Here is a 26,719-nt window from a genome sequence, read left to right as displayed (position 1 = left end):
TTTTTTTTATATCATTCCTTCCTATTCAACTCACCCTATGCCCTCTGTCTATATGGATATAATCCCTCCAACTACCCTAATACTGAGAAAAGTCTCAAGAGTTACAAATATTATCTTTCCATCTAGGAATATAAACAGTTCAACTTTAGTAAGTCTCTTATGATTTCTCTTTCCTATTTACTTTTTAATGCTTCTCTTGATTCTTGTATTTGAAAGTCAAATTTTCTATTCAACTATGGTCTTTTCATCAAGAATGCTTGAAAAGTCCTCTATTTCATTGAATGACCATTTTTTTCCCCTGAAGTATTATACTCAGTTTTGCTGGGTAGATGATTCTTGATTTTAATCTTAGCTTCTTTGACCTCTGGAATATCATATTCCAAGCCCTTCAATCCCTTAATATAGAAGCTGCTAGATCTTGTGTTATCCTGATTGTATTTTCACAATACTCAAATTGTTTCTTTCTGTCTCCTTACAGTATTTTCTCCTTCACCTGAGAACTCTGAAATTTGGCTACAATATTCCTAGGAGTTTTTCTTTTGGATGTGATCAGTGGATTCTTTAAGTATTTATTTTATCCTTTGATTCTAGAATATCAGGGCAGTTTTCCTTGATGATTTCTTGAAAGGTGTTTTCCAGGCTCTTTTTTTGATCATGGCTTTCAGGTAGTCCTATAATTTTTAAATTGTTTCTCCTGGATTTATTTTCCAGGTCAATTATTTTTCCAATGAGATATTTCACATTGTCTGCTATTTTTTCATTCCTTTGTTTTATAATTTTGTTTTATAATTTCTTGGTTTTTCATAAAGTTATTAGTTTCCATATGCTCCATTCTAATCTTTAAGGAATTATTTTCTTCGGTGAATTCTTGGACTTCCTGGCCAATTCTGCTTTTTAGGGCATTCTTCTCTTCATTGGCTTTTTGGATCTCTTTTGTCATTTGGATTAGACTATTTTTTAAAGTGTTATTTTCTTCAACATTTTTTTGAGTCTCTTTAAGGAAATGACTCGTTTTTCATAATTTTTTGCATCACTCTTCATTTCTCTTCCCAATTTTTGCTCTACTTCTCTTACTTGATTTTCAAAATCCTTTTTGAGCTCTTCCATGACCTGAAATCAATTCATATTTTTCTTAGAGGTTTTGGATGGAGGAGCTTTGACTTTGTTGTCTTCTGTTCATATATTTTGGTCCTCCTTGTCACAAAAGTAAGATTCTATAGTCTGATTCTTTTTCTGGTTTTTGCTTATTTCCCTAGGCATTTACTTGACTTTTGAGCTCTTCATCAAGGTAAATCTCTGCTTCCAGTGGGGTGGGGGGTGTACTGTCAGCCATCAGATTCCCCCACAATCTGTGGGCCTAGAGCTGCAGAAACAGTTGCTGTTACTGCCCCTGCTACTGCTGTGGCTGCTGAGGGTTTCTCTGCCTCCTCCTCCCTCTGCTGCCCTGGGGCTGGGACTGGGCCACTCCACTCTCCCACAGCAGTCCCACAGGCTTTTTCCACTGATCTGCCAATTTTTCCTCAACATATTGGGGTCCTGAAGTCTGGAAACTGCCACAGGTGCCTGAGATTCGGTCTCTCCCTTCCCCCCCACCGCAAGTCTCATCTGTGCTGGCTCAGCCCATGCTGGACTAAACCCTGCCCCCAGTGTGATAGACACTTCCTGGTGACCTTCCAAGCTGTCATGGCCTCAAGATTTTCTTCACCCCATCATTCTGTGGGTTCTGTAGCTCCAGAATTTGTTTAGAGACATTTTTTCCAGGTATTTGACTGGTCTTGGAGGCAGCACTCTGGAATACTGTTATTCTGCCATCTTGGCTCCACCCCAAGAGGGGAGTTTCTTGTGGTGAGTGGTAGTGTTACGGATTAAATTGTTGATTGTTGTCCTTCCTCTTGAAGAAGTTCAAAATGACACCACTATGCTAGATTCAAGTTACAGTGTGTCCCAACTGTGGCTGATCAGACCAATATGAGCTCAGAATACTCTACCATAGGTTGGGCACAAATAGTCCATATGTGAACATTTAGGGTGGATTTTCCAAATTTGCATATTTCTAGTTTCTTTTGAGCTGTTTCAGTTTTTTTGGCTCATAAAGCACAGCGCCTTCTCTGATGAGGGCATGTCATGCTGAGCAGTCCTGTGCCAGTGTCTCCCATGTCACACAATCAATTCCAAAGTTCTTAAGAGAGACTTTGAGAGTATCCTTGTATCACTTTTTCTGACCACCATGTGAACACTTGCCCTGTGTGAGTTCTCCATAAAGTAGTACATTTGGCATTCAACTAATGTGGTCCATCAGAGTTGTGCTCTCTGATGTAGAGTTTGTGTGGTTGGCTGTTTAGTTCAAGAAAGGACCTCAGTATCTGGTATCTTATCCTGCCAAGTGATCTTCAGAATCTTCCTAAGACAATTCAAATGGAAGTGATTCAGTTTCTTGGCATGGCGCTGGTAGACTGTCCATGTTTCACAGGCATACAACAATGAAGTCAACACAGTGGCTCTGTAGACATTCAGTTTGGTAGTCTAATACCTCTTCTCTCCCATACTTATCTTTAGATCCTCCCAAACACTAAGCTAGCTCTGACAGTGTATATGTCAACCTCATTATCAGTGTGTACATCTCTGGAAAGCAAGAACATTGGAAAGGGAGGTGGGGGTGGGGGTGGTTGGTTTTGAAGGGCTTTGAGGACAATACAGAGGACTTAGTATTTGATCTTGAAGACAATACCTAGCCAATGGAGTTTAGGTAGGAGGTGACACAATTGGACCATTCTTTCCTTCCTTCATTGACTTACCAAATGAAATTTTGCAATAAAAAAATACTTTTAAGTTCTCTTAGTAAACAGGGCAGTTTTGTTGTTGACTTTCAGAAAAAATAGGGTTAGATATTGCTCTTTTCCTGACTTCTTGTGGGACCTTAGTTAAGTACTTTTATTTGCCTTTCCATTTTTTCAGTCATTTCAGTTGATGTTAATCTAGCACTTTTCCCCCCAAGCATTTTCATACATGGATTTCTAGAGCTAGAAAGGACCTTGAGAGACCTTCTGATCCATCCCTTTCTTCCAGTAATTACCGCCCTTCAGTCAACATTACCCAGACTTTGTTAGTCATTGACAGGTTTGTGAACTTTCTAGCGTACACAGGTAGGAGAGTGGTCCAGCTCAAGTCTCCTTGGAGGTTAGTCATCTTATCTTTAAAACATAGAAATGAAATCTTGTTCGCCTGAAGGTAGGGAACCAGACCAGTTTGTCTCTAGAAGTCCCTTTCTGTCCATTAAATCTAGAGTGGAAGGTGAAAGACCATTTATAGGAGAGATTTATTGGTTGTAAATTGCACTAGATTACCTCTAAAGTTCTTTCCATCTCTAAGGTCCTATTATTCTTCGATTTTAATTCTTTTGCCTCCAGTAAAATGTTATACTTCTCTCATGCCTGAAAATGTTCAAACACATTTACTTAGGAATTTCACGCACTTAACATCAACCATTGCATCACATGGCCCACAAGATGACAACCTCATTTACACCCCTCTGCCCTTAAATCTTCAGCCTCTTTTTGCCTCTTGTCATTCCTTTATTTTTACCTTGTAACATGTCAAAGTCTCTGTCCTTAAAAAAGATCTTCATTAGACCTCGCTATCCCCACAAGCCATCATCCTATGCCTCTTCTCCTTTTCTCAGCCAAACTTTTTTAAAAAAACAAACTGTCTATATTTGTTCCCTCTTCTCAGTCTCCTCAGCATGTTGCATTTTCTCTTCCAAATCATCATTCAAATGAAACTGCTCTCTCCAAAGTTAGGAGTGATCTCATTACCAAACCTGATGATCTTTTCTCAGTCCTTATCCTTCTTAACATGTTTGCTATATTTGATACTGTTGGCCATTTTTTCCTCTTGGATTTAGGGAGACTTATCCTCTCCTGGTTTTTACCTTGTGCCTGACCATTCTTTCTCTGTCTCCTTTGCTGGGTCAGCAGCCATATATATCATACTCCCTAACTGTGAGTGTTCCCCAACAGTCTGTCCTTTGCCTCTTTCTTTCTTTACATTCCCTCTGTTGGTAACCTTATCAGCTCCCATGGGTTTAACTATCGCTTCTATATAAATAATTCCTAGATCAAAATATCTATCCCAGTTCCTTCCATGAGCATCAGTTCCATATCACCAATTACCTGTTAGACATTTCTAACTGGATGTATCAGAGATACCTCAAATTTAATTCATTATCTTTTCCCCAAAACCCTCTCCTCTTCCAGACTCCTCTATTTCTGTTAAATATACCACCATCCTTCTAGTCTTTTGGGTCATAACCTTAGCACTGAATTCTACTGTCCCTCATTCTACATATTCAGTCAGTTACCAAATCTTATAGTTTCTTCCTTTCCAGTGTCTGTTGCCTTTCTCTCCTCTTGCATGGCTACCACCTTAGTGAAGATCCTAATTACCTAATCCCCTCTTACCTGGATTTCTGTAAGTCTCCTGATTGATCTCCCTGCCTCAGGTCTCTCAGTCCTCTAATCCGTCTTACATACTGCCAAAGTTGTTTCCCTAAAACACAGTTCACATGTTACTTCCACCAACTTGATTGGTGATTTTCCTCTTGCAGATGTAGCCCTTTCTCTCTTGTTACTGCCAGTACCCTAATGAAGGCTCTCATCTCCTCGTGCCTGGGTTTTTGTACTAACCTGATTTTAGGCCTGCCTGCCACAAGTTTTTTCCCATTATAGTCCATCCTCCTTTCAGCTGCCAAAGTGATTTTCCAAAGGCACATTCCATGGCTTTTGTGCTCTCTCTCTCAAAATAAAATCTAGTAGTACCCTATTGCCTGTAGGATGAGATACAAAAGCCTCTGTTTGGCTTTTAAAACACTTCATAAACTTCCCTTCCCCCAACCCCCACTCTTGTAGTCTTCTTACACCTTACTCACTCCCCTTCCCCTCCATGTTCTTCAATACATTGACACAGGCCTTCTGTTGTTCTCAAACAAGACCCTTCATCTCTCAGCTCTGGACCTTTCCCAGGATGCCCAACATACCTAGAATGTTCTCCCTCCTAATCTACCTCCTGGTTTCCTGAGTTTCCTTCAAGCTGCAACTAAAGTCCCACCTTCCTTAGAAAGTCTTTATCAGTCCCTCTGATTTTAATCTCTGTGGATTATTTGTTTATCCTGGAGATGGTTTGTACATAGGTGTTTTCTCCATTAGATTGTGGACTCCTGAGAGGAAGGGTCTGTCTTTTGACTATCTTTTTTATACCAAGCATGAAGCACAGTGCTTCACGTAGCAGACACTGACCAACAATGCTGAGCCACTGACTGACTAACTCCAGTGACTTCCTATTGGTTCTAAGATAAAATACAAACTTCTTCGTTAAAATTTTAAATCCCTTCACAACCCTCCCCCTAACCTGTCTTTCCAGCCTCATTGGACATTACTTCCTTGACACTCTTCTCTTTCCCTCACTCCTGGTGCAGTGTCATTTCAGTAACTACTTCAGGTGTCTGGAATGCACTCCTCCACTTACCTCCATCTCACAGATACTTCTCTTCTTTTAAGATCAAGCTCATTGTCCATCTGCGTGAAGCCTTTCCTGATCCCCCAAATGCTAGTGCTCTCTCTCTCCAGCAAAGTGTTTTGTGTTTAACAATGTTGAATATTTATTTATTTATAGTATGTATGCTGCCTGTTTATATTTGCTTTTGGTTTCTCGTCTTCCCTATTAGAATGTAAGCTTCTTGCAGCTCATTGTTCTGGTCTTCCCTTTGCCCAACATAATGCCTGACACAGAGTCAACACTTAATCCAGGTGCCTTGATGGACTGATAATTGCCCTGGCCTGAATGACTGTATTCTGGAGTCTGAAAGAGCTCCTCCTCCATGATATTTGAGTAATTGTGGAGAAAAGAAGTGTCATGAGACTAGTGAGGATTTCTTGAATTCCTAAAATGAAAGAAGGTAGGGTAGATTCATTGCATTGTAGGCTGGCAGTTTTGATTCTTGGGGGAAACTTTAGAACAGGTTATTACGCATATGTTTGTGAGCATTTAAAGGGAAGTAGTGATCACTAGCTGCCAGCCTGAGCTCATTAAGTATGTCATGCCAGATTCTTCATTTTCTCATTGACAGGAATAGTAGACTGGTTCTTCTAGGAAGCACTCTAAATACAATGTACCTGGATTTTTTGGTAAGCTATTGGATGAAGGCTCTTAAAGTCTCCGTATTGATAAAATGGGAAGATATGGGTTAGATGGATTCAGAAGAGGATGAACAAGTGACACTCCAAAAGCCATGATCATTGGATAGAAGTTATACTGATGGGTTAAAGTAGTTTGAGTCTGGCCCTGTTGTGTTAGCAATTTTCATAAGATCTTGGATTCAGAGCTAGAAGAGACTTCAGAGGCCATGTAGTCTAACCCCTTCATTTTATAGATGAGATATTCTGCCTTTCCTCTCAGTTTATCAAGATTTCCTTAGATGTTCTTGAGTGATGAAACCACAGAAATAAAGAACTGTTCTTTAGGAACCTAGAAGAGAGTTCTCTGGATTTACATCGGTGAAAAAAAACATTATTTCCCTTTTATTTTTCTTCTGAAAGATGTAAGATTAGCTCATTTTATACAGGCAGGGTTGAACCTTTTATTTCTTTCTGAATTTGAATTAGGAAAGGACATTCTCCAGAAAGTCCAGGGTGGAAAAAAGGCATGACTTTGAAATGCTCTTTCTTAAAATAACCAGAAAAGTGACCTCATGGGCCAGTTGATAGCTTGGATTTGCAAATGGATATAGACTTGTTAGCCTTCTGCTTGACGCCACAGAGCCAAATATATACATGAGTGTGTTGTGTCATATCCTGTAGGCAGGATATGTCTTCTAGAGGGTGGGGGCTTATCGACAGAGGTGAAGAGGCAATGCTTGGCACAGAAACTAGGAAGAAAAACGAGACTTCACTGGAGCCCCTTCTTGCGGCTGTGACCGGTGTTAGATGAGTACTTCTTTTTTAGATGAATTCTCTACTACCAGTACAGGCAGTAGTGCATCCTGTCTGGTTACTAGTACTTGCATATTTCCACTTCCACTTTAGGGATGAACCTCTGTCCTTAGACCTGACACATTATAAAATGCTTCCTCTTGTTTCGTTGCTTCTGTTGGCTTTCAACTGTGAGGGCATTCCCTCTGGCTGCCCTCAGTGTGTGTTCTGCTTATCTTTGGAACACTATATGTGCACCAAGCTGAGGAGGAAGGCTAACCTTTGTCTGATGAATGCTTGCCACAAAAGTATCAACAACCAATTTAAGAAAATTTGTAAAGCGATTACACTCTGATTAAACTTTGGTTTCTGTGGGAGCAAGGGATTGAGGGGAAGGAAATGGTGGTGGATCCTTTGTGTTTTGTAATCTTTTTGATCTAGTTCCTATACATGAAATAATCTGAGTGGAGTCCATGGTATAATTTGCATGCTATTTTCATTTATGTTGCGTATGAGAGCACTTCTAATGCCTTACAGAAACTTAGAGAAATGTCTTTTTTTAAGACTCCTGCTTATGGTTTGTTTTATTTCTAACTTTCCACCTGTTATTTCCTGAAACCAGAATTGTTTTTTGAAAGCTAGTTATTGTTGCAGAAGAAGGGTCCTGCTCCCGTGGCTTTGCTTTGCCACTCTGCTTTCTTTTTTAGCATTAGTTGTTTGACTTTGGGGACAAAATAAGCCATAGCACCAAGAATATCTTGAAAGAGAATCCTTCTTCCAGGCACATTCTCTTGTTGATAGAGAAATAGTATTAGAAAATGTTACCTAGAACATAGTTTCCTAGCATTAATATTTTCCAGATAGCTGTAGATAGCTGTCTCTTGTTAGGAACTCAGTCCCATCCCATTCAGGATCTTGCAGGGTCTTCTAAGACTGCTCTTTAATTCGATGGTTTACAGGTGCACAGGTAGAAGAATCTAGTCTAGTACAAAGCAGCCTCACTTCTCTTCATAGCTTCTAATTGTTATCTCTTTTCTAGGCTCAGCTTCGGGCATTCATCCCAGAAATGCTAAAGTATTCCACAGGCCGTGGGAAGCCAGGATGGGGGAAGGAGAGTTGTAAACCGATATGGTGGCCAGAGGACATCCCATGGGCAAATGTCCGCAGTGATGTCCGAACGGAAGAACAGAAGCAAAGGGTGAGTGCCCCCTGAGTCTAAGGCGTTTCAGGAATGTATCGTGTGTAGAGGTTGCCATTTCCCTCTTATTTCCCCCAGCTCCTTTCTTTAGGTAGGAGAAGCATAAAACCTGAATAAAAAACAAATTGACCCACTTAAAATAAGCCTAATTTGTCTCTTAGACCTTTCGCTTTTCCTCTGCTTGCTGTCTGTATGAGCCTTAGGTAAGGCCACTACCTATGTTAGACCTCTGGAGAACAGTTTCAGCTTTATATAGTGCTTGGAAGGAAGACTGTAAGCTGGGAGTAAAAGCAGCAGTTAATTCAGAGACTTGAATATTTTCTTAATCCTTACTGTCTTTATTTATTACTGAATGACAAGTGATTTCTCTGCCACTTGTGGAGTGTATTGATAGACCATGTTCTCACTAGCTCAGAAAATTCCATTTATTGGAATAGACAGGAGGCAAATGGCTGATAAATTTAAGCCAGGTTCTCCCGTTTTAGCATATTTATTTCTCATTCAGGTTATAAATTTCTTGGGAATGCCTGTTTGGATACCCATAGAACCTCCAACATTCAGGATACTTGACAAATAATAACCAAATTTATAATAATTTGAACTTGTGTAGAGCACCTTACCTTTTAAAAAATACCATCAATACATTATTATTTCATGATGATAATTATATGTTGGTGTGGGACAGTAGATTGAGTCCTGGCTCTGGAATCAGAGTTCTTCTGATACTTCCTGCCTGTGTGAATTGGAGCAGGCTGTTGACCCTCTGTCTGCCTCAGTTTCCCTAACTGTAAAATGAAGTTTTTGGACCAAATGGCCTTTGAGGTCCCTTCCAGTTCCAGATCTCTGATCTCGTCCGAAGAGCCCACATCTCTGTGGCACACTGACATCTATAGAGCGTTCTCCTCATAACAGCCCTGTAAGTTGCAGAGTGCAAACATTTTACATTTTGCAAATAAAGAAAAGTGAAGCACATGGTCATGAGGTGACTTATTCCAGATGGTTCCTGTATGTCACAGAGCCAGGCATAGAACCTGCCTGGGTCCTTTGACTCTGCCCTTTGACACCATTCTACCCAATGAGTATCACCTTTAAGACCCCCATGACATGAAGAGAATCCAAAGCACAAGCTTGATTGGACTTTAGGGAACCTGGGGGAGCCTAATATTCCTCCAACTTAACTCTGGCATTCCCAAAGAGCAACTGAGGTCAGGCAACATTCTGGGTACAAACATCCTCTAATTACACAAGACTGAATTTAAAGAATATAATAAGTAATAAGTTTTCTAGAAAATATAAAATCATTTTCTTAAAATAACAGCAATAATGATAATAATGATGGTGATAACTAAGAAACTTCATTAAGATTTACAAAATTCTCTCTTCATGATAGACTAGAAAATGGGCAGTCCAGTGTTATACCCATGGATACTAAAGATATTAAAGCTCTGAGAAGTGCTGTCTTAAATGAATCTGTCTTTTTAACCTGATGAGAAAAAAAAATGATATCAGAAAAATCTGATCCAAAGTCTTTTAGAGGAAAGAAATTATTTATTTGGTTCTAAACACCTGTGCTCCAGGTCACAGGGACACAGTTCATAGGGTGGGCTTTGGCTTGGTTGGATAAGTGGTCGCAGCCTGAGGGTGGGGGTGATGTCATCCATGGCTTGGATAGTGAGTAGTGCACGTCCTCTGCATTTTGTGCTTTGCTGAAATGTTACTGTCTAACATTCTGGGGACAGGTATCATGGACCCAGGCACTACGCACTATAGTCAAAAACTGCTATAAGCAACATGGGCGCGAAGACTTGTTGTATGCTTTTGAAGATCAGCAGACACAACAGCAGGCCACAGCAACACATAGTATAGCACACCTGGTGCCCTCCCAGACCGTGGTCCAGACCTTTAGCAACCCTGACGGCACTGTCTCACTTATCCAGGTGAGTCTGATGTTCTAAGCTCGGGGGTTTGGTTTTAGACATGGCTCCTTAGCATTACAGCTTGCAAAAGCTGCTCTCTATCCAGAGATGCCAAGTATTCTTTATTTAACTTTTAAAGACAAAACAATATTCACTTTAATTTATACAACATTTATTACACACCAATTATGCTGGTTACTGGGAATATAAAGACTAAGGAGACACAGTCCCTGTCCTCAGTATCATAGATGTGTAATGAGAATTCTTCCTATGTGACAGGTGGGCAGCAAGAATTGATTATGTGCCCTCTCTGTGCCAGACCCTTTGCAAGTGGGTACAGAAAGGACCCATTCTTGAGGCAGTTATATCTTAATGGGGAAAGATATTACAAAATAGGGAGAGGGGGCAGGAACCATGAAGTATGGAAGAGGGCTATTTCAGCTGAGGGTGACTCCAGGGTGAGAGGGCCACCAGGTCATGCCAACAAAGTCCTTAGAGTCAGAGGCACAGCCAGGGGTGGAGTAATACCTATTACAGAACATTTTATACTTTTTAATATTTTGCTAAATGTAGAACCCTAGTCATATATTAAAACAAGGACCTTTTTTTTTTTTTAGCAGAGATTTAATATGGTTTGCTTTTTTCAATCAGTACTCTTTCCCTAGGGTGGGAAAATTACACTTAGGGTTTGGGACTTTTAGATATGATTTGAAGGATTATTTGCTAGATTATCTGAAGAGCAAGTAAACCAGTATTCAATATGATGCCTTCTAAGAATGCTAAATTTTAGTTTAAATAATCAAGCACTTCAAGTAAGGAGTTTCTGTTCATTGACAGCTTTCTGTATCTCCCCTTAGGTTGGTACAGGAGCAACAGTCGCCACTTTGGCTGATGCCTCTGAATTACCCACCACTGTCACTGTTGCCCAAGTGAATTACTCTGCTGTGACTGATGGAGAGGTAAGAAGAAGGTCTATATCTACCCCTGTGTGTATACTCATGGAGCTAAGGAAAGGAGAGGGCTCTTGCTGTGGATATATTCCATTTCTTTTCCTTACACCTTTAGTAGAGACATCAGACCATAAGTTTCATAAAGGGTCTGGCTCTGTGTATATAATATGGTGTTTTGTAAGACACATAACAATAGCTATAGTAAAGTGTGTGTATATATATATATATATATATATATATATATATATATATGCATATATATATATATGCATATATATATATACACACACACATACATGCCTGTGTTTGATGTCTTTCGTCTATGAATATCAGAACATTTTATCTTTCTAATCTATTAGAAAAGATAAATTCATAGAAAACGTAAGCAAATTTAATCACTGGGGAAAGGGAACATAGTTACTTTAAGGGGAAATTTTGTCTCTAAATCTTCTAGAATATCTCTTGGCTTAAGTGTCTATAATTTATTTAAGATTTTTTAAAGCCTTTGAAGAAGTTGCACATTAGAATCTTCCTCCCCCATTTTTTTTTTTAATCATGGGATTTGTCAGGGATAGAGAATTGGCTCAAAGACAAGAAACAAAGAGTGCAGAGATAGCACTTCTTATCCTGAACTGATTGTTTAGCAGTGGGATCAGTGTTGGCACTAGTCTAATTTAACATCTTTTTAGAAGTGATCTGGAAGAGGTAGTACATACATAGTAAAATGTTCCTGTTAGTACATGACTGTGAGCTCTCCCAAGTAATGAAATGCCAAGCTAAAAAAGACAAGCTGTAGGAAAGTCTTGCAGAAAATGGCAATTGAAGTCCATACATGTAAGTAGAAGATATTCCATGTAGAGAATAATATGATAACTTTGTGTGTCCTAAACTATTAGATGAGACCCAGGAAAGGGCTCTAGTAGTCATTGCAGGCTATTTCCTAACAATATACCCCGCTTTGTGCAGAGGAAACCGGCATGCAGTGGATAAAGGTATAGGAGCAGGAAAATACAAAGCTGTTAACTCAATCAGCCATGCAACATAGAGCCCAGGTCTAAGTAAAGGGGAATAACATAGCCATGCTACACTAACGGGTAAAAAAAAATGCATTTATACTTTTAAAAAGTAATAATGGATCTATAGACCATGTACTTCATACAGATATTTTTGTTTGCCGATCAAATCTGATTTCTCTCACCTTAAACTAACGGTTTTTTTTAGACGTTGACATCCTCTTTTGTATTCAGTCTGCCTTGTTCTGTTTGGATGCCATCAGAGCTATAACTGATAGTACCTCCTCTTGACCACATTAATATCAGTGAACTAATTACACAGGATGGCTTTGCAGGAACGTTAGGGCATCTTCCTCTACGGACCTGAAAGTGCCTTATAAAAATCAACAGTGTTTCTTTCTTCACCATTTTGGGGGATGCCTTTTTTCCTTTATATTACTTCATTTCAAGTTCTAATCTAATGCCTCATCATAACAGAGAGGTGACTCCAAGTTTTCACAGTGTATTCCATTATGCCTAACACCTGACAGAGGCAGTTGGCTCACTAGGCTAAATGAGATACACATATTTGGGCATGGTCAATGTAGGCGTTTGGTTTGCTTGACCATGCATTTTTGTTATTTTGGTTATTTTTTTCCCCTTTTTGCCAATGTGAGGAAAGGAGGTAAGGGAGAGAAAATAAATGCTTAATTGGGGAAAAAAATTAATTATCAGATAAAGACAAATATAAAAAGACAGAAAATCACACACACACGCACGCATGCACACAAAAATCTATGCCAATGTAGGGCAAGTCTTAGCCAACCCTACCAAATTGGAAACCTTTGAGTTTATGGTCAATGGTGGACTATGTGTGTCTTGTCAAAGACCAGCCTAGCTAAGTTCAGAAAGGTTCATTACAAGATCAACCTCAAGGTGATGAGTGTTTTGGCCAAGACCATCTATTCATTTGTAAATGTGCTAATATCTTCACCAGATCTATTTCAGCCACAGACCTTTGAAGTATTTCCATTGAGGTGTGAGAGCCTCACGTTAATGAATGAGAAATGTGGTTGAGTCAGTGTCAAAGTAGGGACTCCAACCCAGAACTTCTTCTTTGGAGAGAGAAGAAGAGGGAGAAAGGGTATGATGAAGGAAGATTGATCTGTGATTTCTGTCATGAGCAAGCACCTTGGAAGAGCACGTTAAAAGAATATGGTGACATTTAAAAGTCTAGGGGGCTCCAGTTTCTCTCCTGAGCTTCTTCAGAAGATGTATTTCTACCTCGTTGTAATTAGTATTTACTTCCTATTGAGTGTTCTGCTTTTTTCAACTTAATATTATTCTATATATGTTTTTCCAAGTGTTAGAAAATGGAATATAATCCCTGTTCTTTTCATTTCCATAGCTACATTGTATAGTACATGTGATGTACTATACTTTGCTCTGCTTTCTGCTTCTTAGTTCTCCTCTCATCAAATCACTCTCTGTTAATATTCAGTTGCATTCTTGAAAAGAGTTGTTTGGGGGATAATCTCTGTCTCCCTCTGGGGGATTTATTGAGCACTAATATGGTATGCATTTTGTCTTTAGTACTCCCTCACTTCTGTGGCAAGATTCAAGGAAATACAGGACCATTCCTGCCCTTCTTAGAAATGAGGACACAGGACAAAATACATAAGTGAGGCTGGTCTTTAACAAGGCGCACGTAGTCCATTATTGATCCCAACCTCCAAAGATAAGTGGAATTCATAGTGTTACCAGAAAAGGGAACCTGTAAGAAGCTACAGTGTTGTTAGAGACATGAGTTAGAAACTGAGCTGCTAACTCAGGCACTACCTAAAGGATCAGAGTACATAAAAGGTGTGCTGTGGTGTTCTGACATGATTTTATTTAGCACAGATTGAATATGACACAGCCCTACTATTAGTATGTTAGTAATTGTACTAGGCTAGCCCTCACGGGGAGGTGAGGAACAGGTACAAAGAGGTAGAGGAGAATAGTGGAGCAGAAACAGGATAAAGCGAGGAGGGTCAGGTGGCCATAGGTAGCTGCACTTACAAGCTTAGCACACTGCCTAGCAGCAGGACTGTTCAGCTCTTAAACAAAATAAACTGCTTGAATGGGGCTATACTCTTGAAATCTGCTTTATGGATATAAAGGAAATTTCATAGGATTTTCAGCCTTGCTTCCCTCTTTGTCTCCCATATACCACATTGCACCCATACGCTGAAAAGAATCGCTAGTACAATAGAGCTAAAAAGTGGTCATCTAGCCTCTCTGTCTGAAGACCTAGACAGAGGAAGAGCCCACTCCTTTCTAAGGCAGTTACTCCACTTGTGACTAGCACTAATTGTGTAGGAAGTTTTGTTTCTTGGCATTAAGCATTAATTTGGTTCGTTGCACTTTCCACCCATTTGTTGCCCTTGTTTAAATCCTCTGGGACCGAACAGATCTATGCACACTCTTTCACATGATAGCCCTTCAAACTCTTGAAAACATCTCTTGTGTCCTCCCGAGTCATTTCTTTTCTGGGCTCCTACTATCTCCTGATTTTTTTTTCCTATTTTCCCTTTGTCTGGGCTTATTCTGATATAAATAGACAAAGCTCCTGCTCCTTTTGTAGATGTTATTCATGCAGAGATTTAAATTAATTTATTAAAGGTATGTCATGGAATCCCATGTCATCAAGGGCCCACACTTAAGTGTCTTCTTTCCCTCTCTTTCTGCAAAATTCAGGATGCTTTTGACCAAAACAAATGATGTGATGTTTTGTTTTAATGAAATAGTCCTGCCTGAGAAGCTCAGTGACCCCAAGTCATCAGGTGATGTTGCCTTTTTTAGGCAATGCTACGAAACCAGACTAGCACTTCTATACATATCTTCCCTAGAAGACCAGTTTGCATACTGAGTCTCAGCATTCACCCAGGAAAAATAAGTCAGTGTAGCGTCATTGTTCACCAGACAGCAGTTGAGTGAGTGCATGTCAAGAAATCATGAAGGCTAAAACAATTTTGTTTGTAGTTAAGGCCAGCATGGCTTGTGTCTCTCAGTACAGGTCAAAATGTCAGGCTATGTATGCAGTAACATTATGAGATCTGTTCCAAAAAAAACCTTTCTTGGGACTTCTATCTTCTTATGGCATCACTTCCTATTGGAATATTGTTTGCCTGTTGACTGGATATTTTGAAGTCTTTGGATCGATGCAGCCTTAGGAAGCAAGAACTTGCTAAGAATATATAGTGGGCCTCTAGGAGACATTACAGCTCTGAGGAAAGGAGATAAAATATTTCCATAATAGATGGGTTATGGAATACCAATGCAGTAGTTTGCTTGGCTCAGCATCTATAAGGATGCAAGAGAAAAAGATAAACCTTTTGGTAACAAAAAATCTGTGTGCACTATGCATGTCGTAAGGGCCATTCATTGTACAATTCAGAGAAAGGCACTTTCATTGCCTAACCTTTGAATCCTTCTTGAGAATATGACAAATCACATATGGGAGAAGCTATCTCATTTTGTCCCAGAATGGAAGAACAGTAAGAATTGGAGAAAGCTCTTCTATTAACATTCCTAGTCACCAGGAGTACCAGAAACATGTAACTACTTACACTGGCCTCTCATCACCATCTTTCTTCAAATCTCACTTTCCCATTACCTCTGTTGTTTTTAAGAGGAAAGCAATTTGTTACCAAATTTGGTCAACAAATTCTAATTTAACAGCTGGTGGGATTATTTTATTTAGACTTGTCTCCCTTTTTTAGTATCTCTGGTCATTCACCCTTATCTTTGTGTTACACAGGTAGAACAAAATTGGGCCACACTACAAGGGGGTGAGATGACCATCCAGACAACACAGGCCTCAGAAGCAACCCAGGCAGTGGCATCATTGGCGGAGGCAGCGGTAGCTGCTTCTCAGGAGATGCAGCAAGGAGCAACTGTCACCATGGCTCTCAACAGGTAGAAATGGGAATGGAGAACCCAGGTCTCCCCCAAGACATAGGTGGAGTTCTGCAAGAAGAATGCATCTGGGGATGTGAAAAAGTAAAATATTGTGGGTTTGGCCTGTAATCATCCTCCAGCCATTCCAACCTAACCACCATACATAGGGATTCATTGAGTAGATCACCCCCTCTCTCTTTTTACGTTACCTATTGATGGGCCCCAGGTGGCAAGTTTTGAGTAAGTCTTATCCATTGTGTCTCTACCCCCAATGCCAGTTTATAAAAGAATTAGGACATTATGGCAAATCAAAACTACTGCATTTAATCACTTCTTTGTAACAGCAGAAGAAAAAGCTTCTTTTCTTTCACCATGTTCGTTAGTTGGCTAGATTCATTTTTGAGCCATGCATTCACTGATTTTCCTTGATTTCCCACTTTTATTTATCTACCCAAATGTAGAATCTATCTTGGGATCACCAGAGTATATGGTAATTTTCCTTCCTTGGATGAACTTGGGAGAATTCTTATTTAGTTTTAACATTTGAGATGGTATAGTGGCTAGAGCATAGGACTTGTAATCTAGAAGACCTTCAGGTTTGAATCTTTTCTAAGTTGCTTACTTAGTTTTTATGACTCTGGACAAGTCCCAAAACCTTCTTAAACTCAGTTTCTTCCTTTATAATATAGGGATGATAATGTCCCCTATTTCACAGGGTTATTGTGGGGATCAAATGAGATAATGTATGTACGGCATTTTGCAAGCTTTCAAGCACTACGTTTGGTGCTTACTCTGTGCCTGGCAATATGCTATAAGTTATGCCAGGTGTAATATGGCGTGGTAATTAAGCGCTGAATTGTGTGGTGTCTACGTTACTTAAGTAAAAGGTTAGAGAAGGAGAAACCAGCTTCCCTGGAGTAATTGAGGAAAACTTCATGGAAGACATGATGCTTGAGCTGAGGTCTGAAGTAACTGGTAGATTTTAGATGGGTAGAGGGAGGGCAAGAACTCACGTTGGAGTTTAGCAAGAACAAAGATGTTGTGGTAGCAATGATCACAGTGTGTTTGAAGAATGATAGGAGAGACTGACTTAGCTAGAGTGAAAAATTCATAACAGGAAGTTGTGGGAATTAAGACTGGGGATATAGGGTAGAGCCAAACAAAGGCATTAAGATTCAATATCGTGGGCAATCAAGAACCATTATTAGTATTTGAGGGAGAATATTACGTAATGAAAGCAGTGAGGATGGATTAGAATGGTAGGTGGACTGGAGGAGTGAGATCGTCAGGAGAGCATTACATTAATCCATGAATGTGATATTGAATGGGAGGGAATAAAAAGAAATGATCTAATCCGAGAGAAAAATTTCAAAGGAAAAAAATCAACAAGATTTAGTGGTAATTGTGTATGAGAGATGAAAGAGGGGAGGCACAAAGAATATCCCAGATTTCTTCACCTGGGAGTATCATGTCCCTGATACAGTAAAGTTCTTACAGAGACAACTGACAGAAAAGGTAGAAGCAGATCCTGAAGGGTGCCTATGGCAGAGTTCCTTAGGATAGAGACTGCACGATGAGAGAGTGACCAATGATCTTCTTCATATGAGCAATCAGTTCCTCAGGTGACCACTTGCACATGGTGACTTTGATATATAACTCCCCTCCCCTCCATACACACATCCCATCCCTTTCCCTTCTTTCGTTGGTATCACTAAGCCCACAACATTAGTCAGGCAGCATATGAGGTGACATAAGAATGAGCACAGAGTTCAACAGTGACTAAACTCCCAGTCCTTTAGATTTTAAGCTGATGCCATTTCATTGTCATTCCAAGCTCCCCATTGCCAAGTAGCCCCACTGCCAGTGGGCTCCTATGGGGTCTCAGGATTCTTTTGAAGTGCTTGTGGTGCCATACATCTCTCAAATCCAAGTAGTGATTTAGGCTCATTTTCAGTGCACCAAAAAGGGAGAAGATTCTCCTTCCTCCATGTGGAAGTAGAAAAGGGACTGCGGAGGTGCTTCTGTATTCTGTGTATCTATAAAGTGGTGGATAAACAGCTAATGATTAATTAGCACTTTACAGAAGGTTTGCAAGCAACCTGCATTGCATTTGCACTGTAGTAATTCCACACTTTGGGAGATTTCACAGTTTAGGAAAATGAATCAAAGAAAGATAAAGTGATCTTTCCCAGAATCATTTATCAAGTCAGGGACTGATCTGGGATTAGAATCTGTTGCTCAATCGTCTGAACCATGTAATCTCTCAGTGACTTGGAACTTACTCAGTTCCTTACCATATTTGCTCTTTCCTGTAATAGAAGACACCTAGATAAGTTCCTGAAAAGTAGAAACAGTATTAGAAAGAACCTCTCTCCTGTGAGCCTCCAAAGCCCAACATCTTATACCTGCCTTGACTGAGAACAGGAAAGTAGGCAGCCATAGAAAATAAGAATATATGACTTTACTGAAGCTTCTAACCAGCAGATTGGATGTTCTAGTTAAGTGTGGGTGTCCTGGGATCTGTGTGTATGGTGGAAAATATGAGGCAGGCCCTGGCTCCTTTCACGGTTAGGACGTGGGTTTATTTCTAAAGTCTACATGGGTAATGGTTTCCCTGGAGGTCTTATTAACAAGCTCAAATGCAGCTGAGGTAGCTATGGTGTTTACAGAAAAGGAAAAAGCACAGAATTTACTATGGCATGTAGGAGTCCAGAGATGTTGAAATCTGCTTGCAATCAGATAGTGCAATATGCCCAGCTAATGTCAAGGGATAAGTGCTGGCAGTGTGTGGTATGTACAGCTCCTGTGGGTGATAAGGAAAAATATGACAGTAGGAGACTGTCTCGGCTGATAGAGGAACTGGGTTTCTTCAGACTCGTAAGGGGCAGTCACTGGCAGGGACCTCTTCATTAAGTCCCACATTGCAGACAGTTAGACTGGAGTTAGGACTTTAGTTTTTAGTCATTGCGTTGGAGATGACATTGTTCCAAACCTCCCCCAGATGTGCAGGTGTCATTCAAATTTATATTGTTAGAATTTTTCTTAGCAAAAATTGCACTGGTAAATTTAGTCATACTTAACGTTCACAGAGCTGCCCTGTGCCCGCCTCCTTGCCTTTTAGGTACAAATTGAACAAGTATGGTTGTCTCCCAATAACCTGTTTTGATCTAGCAGTATAAACAACAGCTTACAGGCTCAGAGCAGACTACATCATGGCAGGTCAGGGGAAGAGGAAGAAGGTAGAATGGTTCCTTCTGTCAGGGAAAAGGAAGCTCAGAAAGATATCCAGGGCCCTGAGCAGTTCTCAGCCATGCTTTTAGGAGTCTTATGTTACACGTAGTAGGTCCTTAGTAAGTATTTGAAGCTGTAGTCTTCTAATCCCCTGTGTGAGAACCTGTACCTGGCTGGTCTTGATTTTTATGACAGCCCAGAGAGTCTTCAGTTCTCTCACCAAATTACCTTTACTAGAGGTTTGGCCAAATAACACTTTTAGTAAGAGGTTTTTTTCCTCACACAAATGGCAATAGAATATCATAGCTTCAGAAAGCCTGGGAATCATTGCCTTAAACCATCCTTACAGATAGGAAGGCATCATCAATGACCAGTTCTCCAGAAATTTTTATTAGGCCTTCTGTGTCTAACTTTAGTTATCTAGCCTGAGCTACCCAGAAAATAAAATGAATATAAACATTCTTTTTTTTTTTTGCACATGAGAAATTCCCAGCTTCAGTTGTTGACACTCTTATATTCCTTTTCTTTAAATCTGTTCCTTTACAGAATTTGTTCTTCGATGTGCCTTGCCTAATTCCTGGCACAGGGTGTGTGCTCAGTAAATGTCTATTGAAGGAATGAATGAATATGCATTTATCTTGCTAGGATTTTATTTTATATTATCTTGTCTGATCTTGCACATCTGACCAAGACCCCAGGGACCTCCAAAAGTCTAAGGCAGTGATATTTCTGTATTCCATTTCTTTCTTAGTAGTAATTTTTCCTATCAGCGCATTTGGTTATGTTTATATTCGTTCTGTAATGTGTAGTGTGAAAAATTGGTTTGAAAGTGACAGGGCTAGTTGACCACAAGAAGTCATAATTGTATTTCTCTACCTCATGCCAAGTGATTAGCTAATGTTGTTTATACTTACCCATCAAACAGAGCAGGTGGGTAACCTGGTCGATCTTTTGACCTGGTCTCTCAATTTGTTCACAGAGAGACTGTTTTGGTTTGGGTTTCTTCCCGTCATGCACAAAGGCCATAGTGTGGTTAGCCTCTCTGCAGATTTCTGCTTGTATGAGGTTCTGGGATGCATTGAGAGCTCGAGGTAAAGCCAAATAAAGGAGTGTGAACTAGTTTAGCTTCCTTTGAAGATGTGGAGAGCTCTTGTCAACTTCAGAATCTCTACATTCCCCAGGACCCTTAGAAAGGCCAAGAGAATAGAAGGAGGTGTGACGATTCCAAAGAGTATTAGCAGGTACAGCTATTTTTAGAATAGATCATGGTAGTCTAAATTTGCTCATTTTTAAAGGTTCAGAATAACCCTGAATCCAGAGCCTCAGAATTCCATCTTGACCACTACTCTATGTGACATCACTTTGAGTGTTATGGAGAAGATTGCTGTGATATCATAAATTGTGCTGTAATGTAAGGAGGGAGTAGTAACTAAGAATACTGGAAATAAAAGGTTGTGCTTTTCCTTCAACCACCCTTTTATATCCTCTGCCATAAAATATGGCGCAGCTACACTACACTCTAATAGCATGTTTTTCAGCTTTGCATGAAATACTAGGTCAGGCCATGAAATGTTTTCATTGTTTTAAGCAGTAATTGGATGCTGTAAATTTGACTATAACATTATTTATTGGCAGATTTTTTTTTTTAGAATATTAAGAATATTTGAAAATAAGTTACTAAGAAATTATTAATTATATGAGTGATTAATACTTATGAAATTATAAACTACCATGTAAATGCTAAATAATGGTCCCTGTTTTAACTCTGGATCAGCTTTTCCACTCTACTCAGAGTTCAGATTTCAGCTGCTGTTAAATAGCTGCCTGTTGCTATTAAAACACTAAGAAGCCTCCTCCAGTATAAAGATAACGGACTTGGTTTTCATATGAGCTGTTGTACTTAACCCTAGTGGTCTTGTTCTGTATTTTTTCTAACATGAAATTCATTTAAAAAAAAAATTAAGAACCTGTATTGTAAAGGTAGATGCATTTAAGTATGCAAAGGTAAATGTATTTTAAGTCATGTAAATCTGCATCAGTATGAGTATGATGTGAATGGGAACTTTTATCCATTATAATGGATACCTGGAAATTACAATAAATGGCTTCTTCTCACATGTGGAGTAAATTACCAATGCTGAATAAATAGCTAGATAACTGGAATATAAGTTAGATGTTCATTTTCCCATATTTAAGTAATGGTTGGTATTAATGGCAAGGAGGGAACAACTTAACATTTTTAATGTGATTCTGTTGTTCATTATCAGTCAAAAAGCATTTATTAAGTGACTACCCTGTGTCAGGCACTGTGCCAACCTCCCAGGATACAAAAGAAAGGTAAAAACAGTCCCTGTCCTCACGGACAGCTCAGTCTGATGGGGGAGACAACATGATGTGTACAGTATAAGTTGGAAATGATCAACAGAGGGAAGGCAACAGAAATTTAGGGGGATTTTTTCTTTTTTTTTTTTTATTAATTTTATTTATTTTCAGTGTTCTACAATCACTACCATATAACTTAGATTTTTTTTCCCCTACTTTCCCCCTCTCCACGCCCTCCCTGAGATGGCATTACAATTTTATGTAGGTTCTACACATATTTTCCTATTAAATACATTTTCACTATAGTCATGCTGTGTAGAAGAATTAAAATGAATGGGAGAAATCATATAACAAACCAAAACATAATACGAAAGAAAATGATTTGTTACATTCTGCAATTGAATTCCATAGTTCTTTCTCTGAATATAGAAGGCATTTTGCTTTAAAAGACCATTGGGGATTTTTTTAAGTCCTTGCATTGCAATGAAGTTCCAAGTCTACCAGAAAAAACTCTTACACACTGTGGTCATAGCTATGCACAAAGTTCTCCTGGCTCTGCTCCTTTCACTCACCATCAGTTCATATAAGTCTTTCCAGGCCTCTCTGAAGTCTTCCTCTTCCTCATTTCTTATGGTGCAATAGTATTCCATTACATTCATATACCATAATTTATTCAGCCATTCCCCAATTGAGGGGCATCCCCTTGATTTCCAGTAGAAAGTGTGATTTTAAATGGGAGCTTGAAGGAAGCCAAGGGAGATGAAGAGATAGAAATAAAGAGGGAGAGAATTCCCAGACTGGGGGAAAACCAGTGAAAATGTACTTAGTCAGAAGATTCTTTTGTGTGAGAACAGTAAGGAGTCCTGTGTTCTTTTATCACAGACTATATGATGTCTGTGTAAGAAGACTGGAAAGATAGGAAGAGGCCTGATTATAAAGAGTTTTAAATTCCAGGCAGAGTTTTCTATTTGATCCTCAAGGTAATAGGGAGCCACTGAAGTTGATTGGATAAGGCAATGACATGATCTGACTTGTACTTTAGGAAGATCACTTTGAGTAGAAGCCAGATTGGAATGGGAGAGACTTGAGGCACAGACACCAACCAGAAAGCTATTCCAGTAGTACAGATATGAGGTGATGAGGGCCTGTATTAGGTTAATAGCAGCATCAGAGGCTAAAATCAACAGGATTTTGAAGTTAGGATACAGAGGGTAAGAGATTAAGAAGTTGAGGATGATGCCTAGATTTCAAGCCTAAGTGAGTAGGAGGATGTTGGTGTCCTCAACAGCAATAGGAAAGTTAAGAAGACAGGAGGGCTTGGGGGAGAGATAATGAGTTGTGTTTAAGATACCTATGGGTCATCCAGTTCAAGATATCCAATAGGCAATTACAGATTGAAGACCAAAAGTTAAGAGAGAGGTTAGGGCTGGATAGATTGGAGAATCATTATCATAGAGGCCCTAAATGAAACTGTGGAAACTGATGAGCTCTTGTGAATGATGTAGAGGGAGAAGGGGACTCAGGACAGAGCCTTGGGGATACTCACAGTTAGTGGATGTGACCCCAGTGGAGACCCATTCAAGAAGACTGAGAAGGAGCAGTCTGACAGGAGGAGAACCTGGAGAGTAGTGTCAAAAAACTTTGAGAAGTGAGTCTCCAAAAGAAGATCATTGCTAACTTTGAAGAGAGCTGCTTCGGTTGAATGATAAGATTTCCTGGAAAGCCAGACCACCAAGAATTAAGAGAATGAGAGGAAAAGAAGTGGAGGCACTAATTGTAGCCATGAAAGGAAGGAGAGCTATAGGACAATAGCTAGTGGGGATGGACAGATCAAGTGAGGGTTTTTTGAGGAAGGACACATGGACATGTTTATAGTCAGTAGGGAAACAGCCAGTAGACAGGGAAAGCTTGAAGATTATTGAGAATAATGAAAGAGGGAGCATCTCCTAGAGAAGATGGGATAGAATGGGATCACTTATGTATTGGGTTCCCACAGGAATACTTCTGTTCTCTAGGACGTCTCTGGGATGATGTAATATATGAAAGCAATACTGTTAACCTGCTATTAATTATGTACTACTATACTTCAGTAGTTGAAGGATCTTTGATTTCATTTTGCAAGGATTCCTTTAACCTCTGCAGATTGTAACCTTTCTGTGGGGGGAAAAATCATCACCAGGTAGCCTGCCTTAGGGTAATGAGCCCATAATTTCCAGGTACCCATTGTGATGGTTCAAAGTTATCATCGGTAAAATACAAGTGTATGTAGATGATTGCTTTAAAATGCATTTCTTTTTGTAATACCCAAGTACATTTCCAGCATTTACTTTTAAAATACTACTAATCAAATTAACTTGGCTAGACTGGTCTTCTGACAGCAGACACACAGTTGAGATTTTCATGACATTGCTCTCCTGGTTTTCATCCTGCTGGTTGCACCAGCATTTCCATTCCATTCCATTTCTTTTGCTGAACCATCAGCCTTGTCCCCTCCTGTCTTTTTCCTCTACACTCTTAGTGATCTCATCAGCCTCTCTGGGTTCAGCTATCACCTCTATTCAGTAGATTCCCACATTGATATATCTAGCCTTAATCTCACTCCTGAACACTGGTGCTTTTTCACCAGTTGCATTTTAGACATTTCCAAATGGATATCCCATAAACGTCATAAACACAACATGTCTAATATCTTTCCTTCATATCCAATTATTGGCCAAATCTTGTCCATTCTACTTTCAATATATATCCTCATCTTTTGCCTCATCACCACATAGGCTATTTTTCCTGTGTGTTTTCCCTCCTTTATAGCTTCCTTCACCTAAAATGCCTTTTTTTAGAAAATAGGGAGTCCATCCTAATCCCTGCATTTGATAGTGCCCTGCCTCCCAGAAATTACTTCAAATTTATTTTGTATTTAATTTCCTACGTATGTATTGTTCTCCCTTAGGCTCCATGAGGATGGCAACTTTTGGGGGAAAAGAAGAGTTTATATCTCCAGTACCCCTAGCATAATGCCTGAATATAATAGTCCCTTAATAAATGCATGTTTGATTGATGATTGTGTCTGTCACTAGATTTTTCAGGATGTGAAAGAGTTTGCCCCAAGCCACCATACTTTTGAGAAGCCAGGGTCGCCTTTATACTGTGATGAGACAACAAAGGGGAACCTGCAGTGCTTTGCAGGGTTCTAGGTTTCCTGCTAGCAGCAGTAGACATTCCCTAAGTCATCCACAGTCCCTCACCCAAGGCTACTTGGGATAAGTCAGTGGCATGAATTTTCAAGATGGTTAGTCAGAGCTGTGGCAAAGTGTGTAGACTCAGAACAGAATAAAACTAATTGACTTCTATAGATGTAAAGGTCTGTGACTTGGCGTCATTTGTATCATGTTGTATCTGTACAAATTTAAAATGTCCCGCTCTGTTCTACCTCGCCTACTTTTCGGTAGTCTCGTTAGCCGAAGTTAAAGGATTGCCCCCATTGCTCATTCTGGGAAGAAACACACATGAATTTAGGATGTAGAAAACAAGAGGGGGAAGATGGTGTGCAAGTGGCTAGAAAGGGAGCTGCTACTAGTGAACAGGCCTCTCCCTCCATTCCACAGATGTCTGGACTGCAGCAAAGAGGGCTATCGTTTTGCTGTGTCTGTAAAAATGAAGAAGCTTTAGCATTTACTGATCATTTTAAATTATTAATAAAAATCTTTGAGGATGCCTACATGGTTAGTGTGAGGTGAAGGGGGCCAAAGATAAGATGGGGAGACCTGAGAAAAACTTGGGAGTGGACATAGAAGTTAAGCTATCTCCCCAGCCACCTTTGTGATTTCACTGGAATTAATAACCAAGTTATTATTTACCATTAGTGAAATGCTAGCAAGGCTAGCTATTGATGATTCCTAGGGTTGTTCATTCCTGTAATCCATTGCTTTTGCTACAGAAAAGCCTATTTCCAATGGGCTGCTTGTGTTATTATAGCAGAGAAGGAAAAAGGAAAGCCGAAGGATTAGCAGTGAAGACCAGTGGCTTATGGATCACAATTCCCACTGTATTTGTAAGCACTCAGCAAATGCTAATTGATGTTGATAAGGAGGAGAAAAATCATGATTATCCCTTTCCATTCCAAAATGCATACTTCTTTAGGCATTTTTAATTTTTTAAACTGCTTTTGGTTTTATCCATTAGCATTTTTAAAGCCATTCATTGGTTTCATGGACTTGCCATTAAGCCCTTGGTCAAGGGGGTCACAGTAGGGTCCAAGACGGTTAGTGGTGAGAGGGTGGGGGAAGGTCTTCTGTCTTGCTTCAGCATCATGGCTCTCTTCATCTCATACCTCCTCCTCTCTTAATCTCATGCCTACAGTGAAGCCGCCGCCCATGCTGTCGCCACACTGGCTGAAGCCACACTGCAAGGGGGAGGACAGATCGTCCTGTCTGGGGAAACCGCAGCAGCCGTAGGAGCACTTACTGGAGTCCAGGATGCTAATGGTAAGAGGGTATAAATATTTGATTGAATTTCTTCCCTGTTTCCACTTAAACTCTCAAGACATGACTGACAGCAAAAACAACCCTACTCCACCCCCCAAAAAAAAGAGAAAGAAAAAAAGGAGATTAAGCTTTGGTTTGAGTAGTAACCACAGAGTGCTTTTCTTTGTGGCAAGTAGTTAATGCCTGGGGATCCTTTGGTCTCCTGTGGGAGGTGGCCTAAGCTTCTGTCCATCTCTCTCATTAAGACTTTGAAAAGTAATTTAAAAATGGAAGAAGCCTGATTACTTTTCTGGCCCTTACAAGATCCCATCCGTGGGTCCTGATGAGCTCCTATAGTCCTAGTAACCTTTAATCTCAATCATCAGTGGAAGGCAACTTGGGGAAGTGTTTTCCTGGAAGAATATGCCATAGTGACAGCTGCTTAATTGTTTATTTGAAAGAGGCTTTGCTGTTGGGGACTCTGTCAGTCTTTCAGTAGTTAAAGCAGGATAGAATGTGTCATGGTACCATTTGCCTCATGTTAATTCCAAAGATTTGCCCACTGCTCCTGTGGTGAGTCAGTTTCCCTCTATGGCCTGATGTGCTGTAGTTAGTATGGTTAAGTTCTGATAACCTCAGTACAGTTGTCCCCACTCATGTCTGTGAGAATAACCTGTCCCACACTTGGTCAGTATCACTCTTTCACTTGCCATGTTACATCTGCTTCCTAATTTCTGTCGACTCAC

At 39.8% G+C, this 26,719-nt stretch overlaps 1 protein-coding gene across 2 annotated transcripts in view; it reads left to right on the top strand.

Annotated features, from left to right (window-relative positions):
- NRF1 (nuclear respiratory factor 1) overlaps positions 1 to 26,719 on the top strand; it is a 143,640-nt gene that overhangs the window by 87,070 nt on the left and 29,851 nt on the right. For both annotated transcript variants that reach the window (XM_072652756.1, XM_072652757.1), the window contains exons 6-10: positions 8,002 to 8,160; positions 9,900 to 10,097; positions 10,934 to 11,035; positions 15,821 to 15,978; positions 25,870 to 25,994. In XM_072652756.1, coding sequence (XP_072508857.1) covers positions 8,002 to 8,160; positions 9,900 to 10,097; positions 10,934 to 11,035; positions 15,821 to 15,978; positions 25,870 to 25,994 — 742 coding nt within the window. The remainder of the gene's footprint in view (positions 1 to 8,001; positions 8,161 to 9,899; positions 10,098 to 10,933; positions 11,036 to 15,820; positions 15,979 to 25,869; positions 25,995 to 26,719) is intronic.

This window comes from Notamacropus eugenii, chromosome 3 (assembly GCF_028372415.1).
Source record: "Notamacropus eugenii isolate mMacEug1 chromosome 3, mMacEug1.pri_v2, whole genome shotgun sequence".
Lineage (NCBI taxonomy): Eukaryota > Metazoa > Chordata > Mammalia > Diprotodontia > Macropodidae > Notamacropus > Notamacropus eugenii.
The sequence above is the reverse complement of the archived record's forward strand: the minus strand, read 5'-3'. Positions and strand labels throughout refer to the sequence as shown.